The 12,026-nt window shown below is 46.4% G+C and overlaps 1 protein-coding gene across 3 annotated transcripts in view; it reads left to right on the top strand.

Annotated features, from left to right (window-relative positions):
• GALNTL6 (polypeptide N-acetylgalactosaminyltransferase like 6) overlaps positions 1-12,026 on the top strand; it is a 964,319-nt gene that overhangs the window by 882,015 nt on the left and 70,278 nt on the right. For all 3 annotated transcript variants that reach the window (XM_030564387.1, XM_030564388.1, XM_030564389.1), the window contains exon 8: positions 11,453-11,570. In XM_030564387.1, the coding sequence (XP_030420247.1) occupies positions 11,453-11,570 (118 nt within the window). The remainder of the gene's footprint in view (positions 1-11,452; positions 11,571-12,026) is intronic.

Genomic DNA, 12,026 nt, shown 5'->3' with positions numbered 1-12,026 from the left:
CCTGTATATTGTATAAAATAAATACTGCATTCCAGTTTCTGCATTGTAAGGGGCCCCGGACATATGTTCGGAGGGGGCCACGTTCTTTGTTGCTACGGCCCTGAATGCAAGTCTTAGTTATGTCTCGTGATGGGATATATTAATGCGATAGCTCAGGGGTTGGCAACCTATGGCACGCGACCTATGGCACCAAACGTGGTACACAAGCTGATTTTTGATGGCACGCGATGTGGGCTGAGTCACTCAGCCTGCTGCCGCTCTGGGGTTTCCACGGCCCACTCCTGCCAGCCAGGGTCCCACCACCAGTCCCACTCAGCGCCTGCTGCCGGCCTGGGTGAAGGAACCCCAGGCTGGCAGCAGGCTGAGACCCCAGCTGGCAGGAGCCAGCGGCCGAAACCCCAGACCTGAGGTGCGCTGAGCCACTCAGTCATTGCTCTGGGGTTCTGGCTGCTGGCCCCTTGCCAGTCGGGGTTCCCGCCCCCCCGCAGCCCCACTCACCTTGCTTCTGGTTGGAGTTCCAACACAGGCCCCATGCCAGACAGGGTCTAGGCCTCTGGCCCTCCTCAGCCCTACCAGCTGCCAGCTCCACTCACCTCAGCTGCTGACCTGGGGTTCCAGCCACTGACCTCCTGCCAGCTGGAGCCTGGATCTCCAGCTTTGCTCAGCCTGCTTTCTGGCCTCTGCTCCTGGCCTTGGATCAGTGCTTTGCCGCCTCCCTGCTGTGGCCCATTGTCCCCAGCCTGGGACAGTGAGGGTTGCACATGAGGCAAGTGGAGGTGCAGCTTTTGCTAATTGCTTATCTCAGACCACACTGCGTTTGACCTTGTGCCTGCCTTCTATCACCATTTTTTCTCCACTGAGAGTTGAAGGGAGCATTTGACAAAATGGCAGCTCCTACGAAAGCGAAGCTAGATGTCCGATCATTTCAGCCTGCTTGGACAGACACATTTGGATTTATTGAAAAGAAGGATCATGCTATTTGTGCTTTCTGTTATGAAAGTGTTGTTCACATATCAAGTGCTCGACATTTTGAAACGAAGCATGACGAAGACTGAATCAGACGAAGCAGACAAGACTGAATCAATCAAAGAGGCAGTAGCAGCCCATGAGAAGCAAAGCAGTGTTTTTAAAAGCTTAAGTGTAAGTAAAAATCAAGCTACAGAAGGAAGTTACAAGATTGTACAGTGCATTGCAAAAAACGGAAAGCCGTTTACAGATGGGGAGTACATAAGGTTTTTTTTTTTAGCAGTTCAGAGATTTTGTTCAATGATTTGCCAAATAAAGATACAATCATATCTAGAATAAAAGAACTGCCCATCTTTGCCAGGACAGTGGAATGGCAGAAAACATTAAGGAAAAGCAGACGACTGCACTGAAAGACACAGCAGCGTTTAGTGTTGCAGTTGATGAGAGTGTGGATATAAACGACATTCCACATTTGGCAGTTGTTGCAAGTTACTGTGCTTCTGATGAAATCCAAGAGGAATTTTGTTGCCTCAAACCCCTGCATGGCACAACAAAGGGGGAAGATATACTGGAAAGTTTTGTAAAGTTTTGTAACGAGGAGTTAACATCAGAAAAATATTTTATGTGACAACGGATGATGCTCCTGCCATGGTCAGAAAACAGAAGGGATTTGTAAAGTTACCTGAAGATCAAATTGGCCACCCGACAGTCAAATTTCACTGTATCATCCATCAAGAAAACCTGTGTGCTAAAATTTCTAATTCAGAACTTAATAATGTGATGAATACAGTGGTGCGAATTGTGAATTTTCTTGTTGCTCCATCTGCTTTGACTCTCAGACAATTTCAGGCACTGCTAGAAGAGATGGATAGTGCTTATAACGACATTCCACTTCACAGCAACATTTGGTGGCTAAGTCGTGGAAAGGTTTTGGTGTGCTTTGTAAACTGTTTTGATGCAATCAAGGCCTTTTTGTTGGAACAAAACTACCCCGAACTGGATGATGACAAATGGCTGTGTAAGCTTATGTTTCTAACTGATATCACTGCTCACCTAAATGAACTCAACCCCTGTCTCCAGGGTGCAGGGCAAACAGTTCTGGATCTTTATGAAGCCTCGAAAGCATTTGTTGTGAAACTAGCAGTTTTTTCCAGAGATATTTAAACTTCTACTTTCTGCTACTTCCAACTCATAAAAGAGCTATCGACACATTGCACTGTCAATATTAATGAGATTGGAAAGTACATGCAAGAACTGGAATCAGAATTTTCTCACAGATTTCAAGATTTCCAGCAATTTGGCCCAATGCTTTCTTTTCTAAATAAACCTGAAACATGCAAAAGCGGCTTGGATTTGTCTGTGTTTCAGTGGATGGATGTTGAAGATTTCTAAATACAGCACATTAAAAAGCTCAGAATTGTGGACATCAAATTTTGTGGATCTGCGGAGCGCACTTGAAGCTACCGAGAGAGATCATGTGGCCTCTATTCTGACCTGCTGGATGTCCCTGCCAGTGAAATTTAACTGTTTGAAGAAAATTGTGTTTGCAATGCTTTCAGCATTTGGATCCACATACCTGTGTGAACAGGTATTTTCACACATGAAATCTGTCCTCTGTCCCTCTTGGAGACGGTTAACAAGTGATCACTCAGAAATCTGTGGGCAGCTTAAAGTATCCAAATACGTGCCAGACATAGGAAAAGTCCTAGCTGTTGAAATCACACAACTGTTTCAAATTTGATGACAATATATACCTCCAGATCAGTGGCACTGCTATGGGCAACTGCATAGCCCCACAATATGCTAACATTTTTATGGCTGACCTGGAACAACACTTCCTCAGCTCTTGTCCACTCACGCCCCTTCTCTACCTACGCTACACTGATGATATCTTCATCATCTGGACCCACGGGAAGAAGACTCTGGAAAAATTCCACCACGATTTCAACAGTTTCCACCTCACCATCAACCTCAGCCTGGACCAATCTACATGGGAGGTCCACTTCTTAGACACCACGGTGCAAATAAGTGATGGTCATGTTAACACTACCCTATACCGAAAACCCACTGACCGCTATGCCTACCTTCATGCCTCCAGCTTCCATGCTGGACGCACCACATGATCCATTGTCTACAGCCAAACACTGAGGTACAACCACATCTGCTCCAACCCCTCCGACAGAGACCAACACCTACAAAATCTTCACCAACCATTCTCAAAACTACGATACCCGCACAAGGAAATAAGGAAACAGATCAACAGAGCCAGACGTGTACCCAGAAGCCTCCTACTGCAAGACAAGCCCAGAAAAGAAACCAACAAGACTCCACTGGCCATCACATATAGTCCCCAGCTAAAACCCGTCCAACGCATCATCAGGGATCTAGAACCCATCCTGGACAATAATCCCTCACTTTGACAGACCTTAGGTGGCAGTCCAGTCCAGGGCCGGCCTTAGGATTTATCGTGCCCTAGGCGAGATTATTAAACTGGTGCCCCTGTGCCTGATCTGCTCTTAGCAACACAAACATAAGCTTACAGTATTGGAAAACTTGCCACATTCACGTTATTAAAACCAGTTTAACTTAATTAAGCACACTGTAATGCTGATGGACTAGCACTAAAGAAGCAGCACTATAGAAAAAATTCTGATATGACAGAATGATGCAAATAATATATTTTTTTTAATTTATCAAAAATTTATTGGAAATTTATATGAAGAGGTATTGAAACAAAGATTTGTTTTTAATTAAAAGCAATCTTTCTGGCTTTTTTGGCTGCAAAATCAGTAATAATGTCATCGTATGACAAAGACAAAGTCGTGTCTTGTTCGATTGCAAGAATAGCAAGACCAGTTAAGCATTCCTGACTCATGGCAGAGTGGAGATAGTTTTTAATGAGCTTTAGTTTTGAGAAACTCCATTCTCCTGATGCTACTGTTACAGGAATTGTCAGTAGAATACGAGTGGCAATGTACACATTAGGATATATGTCAACAAGTTTGCGGGTATGAATAAACTGTACAATGTCCATCACCAATTTTGCATGTGGCAACATTGATGACAGTGTACTCAATTCTTCGTACATTTCAAGTCCATTTAAATCAAAACTATCACCGTGCTTAAGGAGGCTCTCTAGGTTCTTGCACTTTGTCATTAGTTGCTCTTGTTTTCCTATTTCGTTGAATTTAGTTATGTCATACAAAAATCCAAACTGTTCATGGTGTACTTGCAAGGTATTAAACCTTTCATCAACATCAGATACTGCTTTATCCATCACAACATTAAAAAATTCAACCTCAAATTTCTTTTCTGGATTGTCTATGGGCATGATCTGCTGTACAGATTCTTCACAAAGAAGTGTCCCTGGCCTTTTTAACTCATATTAACTATGTATTTACTTTATGAAAGTTGGAGAAAACATTGTGAAAACGTAAAACATTGGCTGCCCAAATTCTGGGCTGGCAAAAGTTATACTGATTCACAGGGAAAAAAAAAAAAGCAGGAGACTCTTAGTACAACATATGGTCACTCTATACCAGGGGTCGGCAACCTTTCAGAAGTGGTGTGCCAAGTTCACTGTAATTTAAGGTTTCTTGTGCCAGTAATACATTTTAATGTTTGTAGAAGGTTTCTCTCTATGTCTATGTTATATAAATAAACTATTGTTATTATCTGAGGTCTTGGCCACCGGTCCTGCTCAGGCCACTGCCAGCTGAGTAAATGAAACTCCAAACCAGCAGCGGGCTGGTGGCTGGAACCCTAGACAAGGATCCCAGGCCCTGCTCAGCCCGCTGCTGGTCTGGGGTTTTGACCACCAACTCCTGCCAGCCAGGATCCCAGCCGCCAACCACCCCTCAGCCCGCTACCAGCCTGGGATTCTGCTCACCCAGGCTGGCAAGAGGCAGAGTGGGGCTGGCGGCTGAGCTCCTGACTGGCAAGGGGCCGGCAGCCGAGCTCCTGACTGGCAAGGGGCCAGCAGCCGGAACCCCAGAGTAGCAGTAGGCTGAGTGCTGCTGGCACCCCAGACTGGCAGCAGACTGAGCCACTCAACCCCCCACCGGCCCTGCTCAGCCCGCCACCAGCCCACTCAGCTCGCTGCCAGCTGAGTGAATGGAACCCCAGGCTGACAGCAGGTTGAGTGGTTCAGCTGGCCTGCTCAGCCCACTGCCAGCCTGGGGTTCCTTGGGGGTCCCCAGGCCAGCAGCAGGTGCTGAGTGGGGCCGATGGCTGGTATCCCAGCTGGCAATAGAGCAGCAGCTGGAACCCCAGAGCAGTGATGGGCTGAGCCGCTCAGCCTGCTGCTGCATACCATCAAAAATCAGCTCACCTGCCACCTTTGACACGTGTGCCGTAGGTTGCCGACCCCTGCTTTATACACTAGTAAGGAGATGCGCATATTACAGTTGTTGGAGGGTTCTTATCAGGAGTAACAGGCTATAGGAAAGTCAGTCAACATTTTTTGTTTCTCTGATGAAAACTGGCCCACTCCCTGCCTCAAACCAAACCTGTCACTAATAATTATTGTCAACAACTTAATTTTCTGTTTTTGGCTAAGATATTGATTTTTTTTTTAATTGAAATTGGATTCAGGATTGTTAGCAAGAATTTTTGGCAAACAAAATTGTTAAATGACAATCTAAATGGCAACACAGTACTGCTTTCATGCTTGGCTCACCCCCCAGCCTGCTGGTCCAACAGCTGCAATAGACCCCAAAATCCACCTTTTGGGGTGCAGAGTGGCAACAGCAGCAGCAAACCCTCAGGTGCAATCACACACCAATGGGCACGACCACCAGTCTTACGGACCATGGGGAAGTTAGCACAGCATCTGATCTCAGACAGGTCACCCATGGAGCCACAGCAGCTCATCTTGCCCTGTGCAGCTCCCCCCGGATGCGACGAATTGCTGGCAGCTGCCAGCCGGAGGGAGAGGCGTTCCCTGGCCAGATCCAGATGTCCTGACTTTATAGGGCCAGTCCTGATATTTGGGGCTTTGTCTTATATAGGCACCAACTACCCCCACTTAGAGTGACCAGACAGCAAGTGTGAAAAATCAGGACAAGCAGTGGGGGGTGGGGGGGTAAAAGGAGCCTATATAAGAAAAAGACCCCAAATATCAGGAATGGCCCTATAAAATAGGGATATCTACCCCAACCCCTTGTCCTGATTTTTCACACATCTGGCTAACCCCAACCCAGCCCTGCGTGACATTCCAGTCCTGGCTCGCTGCCCAGGAAGTGAGTTACTTTCACTTTCATTCCTCAGCAGGTAGCCAGCCTCCCCTCCCCCGCAGCACCTCACTGTCACGGAGTCCCCGGGCGATGCTCTGGAACTGCTCCCCACCAAGCCAGTCAGGACTTTGGGGAGCCTCCTCTCCCTTGGAGCAGACTTGTTCAGGGCAAGCAGCTCACACGGCTTCACCTCCTGGGTCTCTCCTTGGAGCATTCAGCATCCTCTGCCCCTCCGTGCACTTCCCACAGTGAGCCCGCCTCAGTTGGGTCCTGGGGAAGCCACCGGGTCCTGAACCCCCACTTCGCAGTCAGACGTGACTCTTAGCCAGCCAGTAAAACAGAGGTTTATTCGATGACAGGAACAGGGTCTAAAACAGAGGTTGTAGGTACAGAGAACTGGACCCCTCGGACGGGTCCATTCTGGGGGCAGTGAGCCAGACCCCCAGGTCTCCCCTCAGCCACCTCCAGCCTAACAACCCCTCCCAGCCCCTCCTCTCTGCTCAGCTCCTTTCCCGGGCCAGGAGGTCACCTGATCTCTTTGTCTCCAACACCTTCAGCTGGCATCTTTGCAGAGGGAGGGGCGCAGGCCATCAGCTGCTAGGAGACAGAGTGCCAGGCATTTAGGTGCACTGGCCCTTTGCTCTGCCAGATACTTAAGAACTGCCTAGGGTACCCTGAGGCACCAACACAGTATTCAGAGAAAACATTAGGAACATTCCCAGTTCGTCACACTCACCCAACCAAGCCCTGACAGAGGGGAGGGAGGAGAGAGAGAGGGGTGCTCCTGGGGAGGAGGGAGAAAGGAGGGGGTGCTCCATGGGGCAGGGGGGGAGAAGAATGGATGTTATGGGGCACAACAAAGGATACTGGTTCCAGAGCCAGAGAGCCTGCCTCACCTCACCTCAGCCGGGGGGAAAGAGTCACACTCACAGGTGAGCTCCTTCCCCAACCCCCACCCCCTCCCCTTCCCAGAGACCCCAGTAGCCAATCCCGTCCCTCAGACTGTGCTGCATTCAGCTCTCTCTAGGACCCAGCAGCCCTGCTTCTACACTGTCTGGGCTCCCTGCAGAGTGGTGCCCCCAGCCAGAGTGAGGCCCTACGCCGTCGCCTATTCTGCCTATGCCTAAGGACGGCCCTGGGCCAGTCCTTGCCCACAGACAACCCACCAACCTGAAGCATATTCTCACCAGTAACTATACACTGCACCATAGTAACTCTAACTCAGGAACCAATCCATGCAACAAACCTCGATGCCAGCTCTGCCCACATATCTACACCAGCAACACCATCACAGGACCTAACCAGTTCAGCCACACCATCACCGGTTCATTCACCTGCATGTCCACCAATGTAATATACACCATCATATGCCAGCAATGCCCCTCTGCTATGTACATCGGCCAAACTGGACAGTCCCTACGTAAAAGGATAAATGGATACAAATCAGATATTAGGAATGGCAATATACAAAAACCTGTAGGAGAACACTTCAATCTCCCTGGATATACACTAGCAGATTTAAAGGTAGCCATCCGGCAGCAAAAAAACCTTCAGGATCAGACTTCAAAGAGAAACTGCTGAGCTTCAGTTTATCTGCAAATTTGACACCATCAGCTCAGGATTAAAAAAAGACTGTGAATGGCTAGCCAACTACAAAAGCAGTTTTTCCTCCCTTAGTGTTCACACCTCAACTGCTAGAAAAGGGCCTCATCCTCCCTGATTGAACTAACCCCGTTATCTCCAGCCTGATTCTTGCTTCCATATATACACCTGCCTCTGGAAATTACCACTACCTGCATCCGACGAAGTGGGTATTCACCCATGAAAGCTCATGCTCCAATACATCTGTTAGTCTATAAGGTGCCACGGGACTCTTTGCTGCTTTTACAAATCCAGACTAACGCGGCTACCCCTCTGTTACTTAATATACAGGTTTATCTCTTAAACTTGGGCCAGTTTCCTCTGTTGGAGTCTTCAGTTTTCCAAGCATTCTTGTTGCTTGCCGCATAGGTCAGGGGAGGAGAAAAAGCCAAGCATATGGCCGCTGTGTTCTGTTTTATACGCTTAGTCTATGTCAGGCATGGGCAATAATTTTCACAGAGGGGTCACTCCACAATTTTGGTAAGAAGTCACAGGCCACACATTTCCACTATATTAATGGAGGGGGTGCAGGAGGAAGCTCAGGGCTGGTGCAGTGTTGGGGTGCAGGAAAGGATGATGGGTGCAGGCTCTGGCGGGGAGGTGCTTACCACAGGTGGCTCCCGGCCAGCGGCACAGCAGGGATCAGGCAGGCTTTCTGCATGCTGTGGCCCCACGCCGCTCCTGGAAGCGGCTGCGGCCAGCTGAAGCTGGCACATCTCTGCATGCCCCTTGTGGGGAGAGGGTCAGAGATTCTCCGTGTATTGTCCATATCCATAAGCACCATCCTTGCAGCTCCCATTGGCTGGTTTCTGGCCAATGGGAGCTGTGAGGATGGTGCTGGGGGCGGGGGCAGTGCATGGAGCCACTTCCCTCCCCCTGCCAGGGGCACGCAGACATGGCAGCAGCAGCTGGCCGCAGCAGCTTCTGGGAGCGGTATGGGGCCAGTGTGGCTGGCAGCCTGCTGCCCTGAAGGACTTTTAGCAGCCCAGATTTGGAGATCGTAAGAGGGCAGAGGAGGCCAGACAGAAATGTTAGTGATGGCAGGCTGGACAGAAATGTTAGATGGACTGGATCCAGCCCACGGGCCGTATTTTTCCCACCCTTGGTCTATGGAGAACACAAGTACAGGCATGTCTGGTGGGCACCGATGAATTACGAGGCAGGGTTGAGCAATTCTCCTAATGTGGCCTTGTGCAAGTGAGCCACTGAATTGTAACTCCCTTGCTGGAGAATGGCTGTTGGTGATGGTTCAACACCCACCCAGGCGTTGATTATCCCCCTGGTTATTGTCTTTGGGAGCTAGTCTCTGGGCACTTCCCAAACCCACAGCATATTTTAGTGACAATCATACAACACAATTCTCGTAACTTCATATGCATTCATGATATACATATTTAGATGGAACAGTGGGTTTCAGCAGATCGCTCCCTTGGGGTGTATTGTATCACAATTACTCCCAGAAGAGATGGAAGATAAAAGAAAACCTAATGCATGATGTTAGGGATGTCCTGCAAAGATGCCCACATTGCTTAGTGTGCTAACTAATTTAGCTATCTAGATGTTTATACCAAGCCCATCATATGAACATTGACATATGAACATTGTCCACCCAGGGGTCATGATTGGAGTCAGTAAGAGGAAACCATACCAATTGGCTTAAGCTCCAGGAATTAAAGTTGAAGGGAAAAAAATTGTCTGGACTATCACTTCAGCCCTCTAATGACTGATTGTGCATGGTTGCCCTTCTTCTGTTTCCTAAGAAGCTACTCTTATAGAGTTTGTTGTCTTGCTCCTGAGGAATTAGAAAGGCTTGCAGTCCACAGCCCTGCCTCACTATGTTCTGTGAAAATCTGTTCAAGGGGGAAGTGGGGAAGCCAGGCTGGAATTAATCCCATGCATTTATGTAACCCAGTAGGGTTTCTGCTTCCTGTCCACCAGGTGTCTGCCAGTTTTAAAAAAATCCCATCAAACACTGATGCATATGGACTATACCTGTTTGAAATTTTTCATTAAACATTTAATTTAAATAGCTTTATTCTACAGACAAATGTAGTTTCATAGCTGACAGTCCTGCCTGAAAAATTTCGGTTGACAAGAGATTCTCTTTTCTTTGGTCCAATACCGCCACCTTTAACCATCTGAGTAACCCTACTGACTACAAAAGGGACTTTTCATATCAGTAAGGGCTGTGGGATCAGGGTCTTTTGTCTTCACATTCTGGAGACAATTTGGAGCTCGTTCTATAGCAGTTGCTTGCTGAATGGGGCGCACACTGTACCAAGTGGTCATGTTCTAACTGCTACATTGCTGGTCCCAATCTAGTGAAAACTAGAGAGCTGTCCTTATCGGGCCTCTAATGAAATCTTTTTGCAAGGCAGCAAATATCACGATATGCTGTGGAGTAATGATCAGAGAGCAAATGGCATGAAATATTGATTTTAAAAAAGTAAATGCCAAAAATTATGCTGTTCTCTCTTAGTACTTTCCTAATTATAATAAATGTTGTGAACTTTAATGAACCAGCATCTATGAAACAAGCAGGTTTTATCCTATGTTATAGTTGTAAAGTCTGTGTATAAGCTCCTGTTGCACAGTATCATTTGTACAGTAAATGCCTGCCAATTATTTCCCAACTTGAAGTCCCTAATTAGACAAATGAAATCTGATTAGCTTCTTTGAATCATGGGGGGCAGGGGGAAGGGTGCTGCCCTTTTCACTGTGTCCAGAGGAATGGTCATCAAAGCCACTTGAATAAAAACACTAAAGAGCCTGTGTGCCCCCACCCTCCCCCAGGGATTGCTGAGGCTTCGTTTCACATGCTAGTAAAGATAGAGTTATAAGCTTCCTTCGTGCAAGTTCCACTTTGTAAGTGAACATGGATTGTTTTGAACTTGAAGTCACAAGGGACTTGTTGTAATTAGAATTACTTTTGGTTGGAGTCGAAAATGTATTATAATAGTGAAAAACCCCAGAGGAAAGTTTCTAATAGGATTTCACTAGATTTATTCATTTGTGGGAAAAGCAGTCAATATGAGGTACAAAATGTCAATAAAAGTAAAAAGCCCATTCATATTCATAGTATGTTATAGGATGTGGCTTCACCAGCTAACTATTGAATCTTTTTTTCAAAATGAGCTACTAACTACTTTGAAAAATGTGTTGTCTGGGGAAATACCTTACTTTTTGTCTTTTAAAAAAGAGGGCTTCCCACTACAACTTCTTATAATTTACAGAATTAATACACAATGTAATTTAATCTTAAGAATTAAACACTACACAAAAAACAAACTGATTATCGGAAGCATGCTATATTTTTCTTCATAAAATAGCTCTCAACTGCAGCAGTATCTGAGCATCGTAGGATAAAGTAGCTCTAAATGATGATTTCTGAGAGATTAGTCACTAAACTTCGATCTAGGATCCACCTTTCTCCAGCAATTTAAAACAACCTGACATCTATCCCCACCCCACCACCCTCCCACACACACAAACATATACTGACAATTGCTAGCAGCCTCATCGTTATCTGTCAATGTACATTGTTGATCTCAATTTTTAAAGCATGACATGATGGTGCCTGTCATTTACACTTTGTTTTAATTATTCCTCAGGTCTCCTGTTATGGCTGGAGGTCTGTTTGCTGTTGACCGAGAGTGGTTTTGGGAGCTGGGTGGCTATGATCCAGGCTTAGAAATATGGGGAGGAGAGCAGTATGAAATCTCCTTTAAGGTAAGTCATCAAGTCACTTCTGTTTAATGCTTATTCTGTTTGGTATGACTCTAAAGGTTTGGGTTTTAGTTATCTGAACCCAGATTTGCTATGTGCTTTGTTATCATCATGTTGCCTTTGTTCATACTGTGTGTTACTCCATAGTCAGATCTCATTCTCTACAATATTCCTTTGTTTTATAAGGAGTTTCCACTACTTTCAGTGGAAAATGCATGCCATAGATCCCTGAGGCCATACAAAAGTCAAATAATTGCATATTTCAGGCCAGATTTTCAATATCCCATGATCCGCTACTTGCATATTTGCTTTTGCATATGCCTAGCTTATGTGCACACATTTTTTTGTGCGCGTAAGTTGCTTATTTGCGCATGTCTAGTTGGCAGCCATATTAACTTCCACAAGCACATCAGTTACCTGCATATATTAAGTAAGTGTATGCAAATGTACCTAATTTAG

The sequence above is a fragment of the Gopherus evgoodei genome, chromosome 5, assembly GCF_007399415.2.
Source record: "Gopherus evgoodei ecotype Sinaloan lineage chromosome 5, rGopEvg1_v1.p, whole genome shotgun sequence".
Lineage (NCBI taxonomy): Eukaryota > Metazoa > Chordata > Testudines > Testudinidae > Gopherus > Gopherus evgoodei.
Note: the sequence above shows the minus strand (reverse complement) of the source record. Positions and strands in the feature narration are given on the sequence as shown.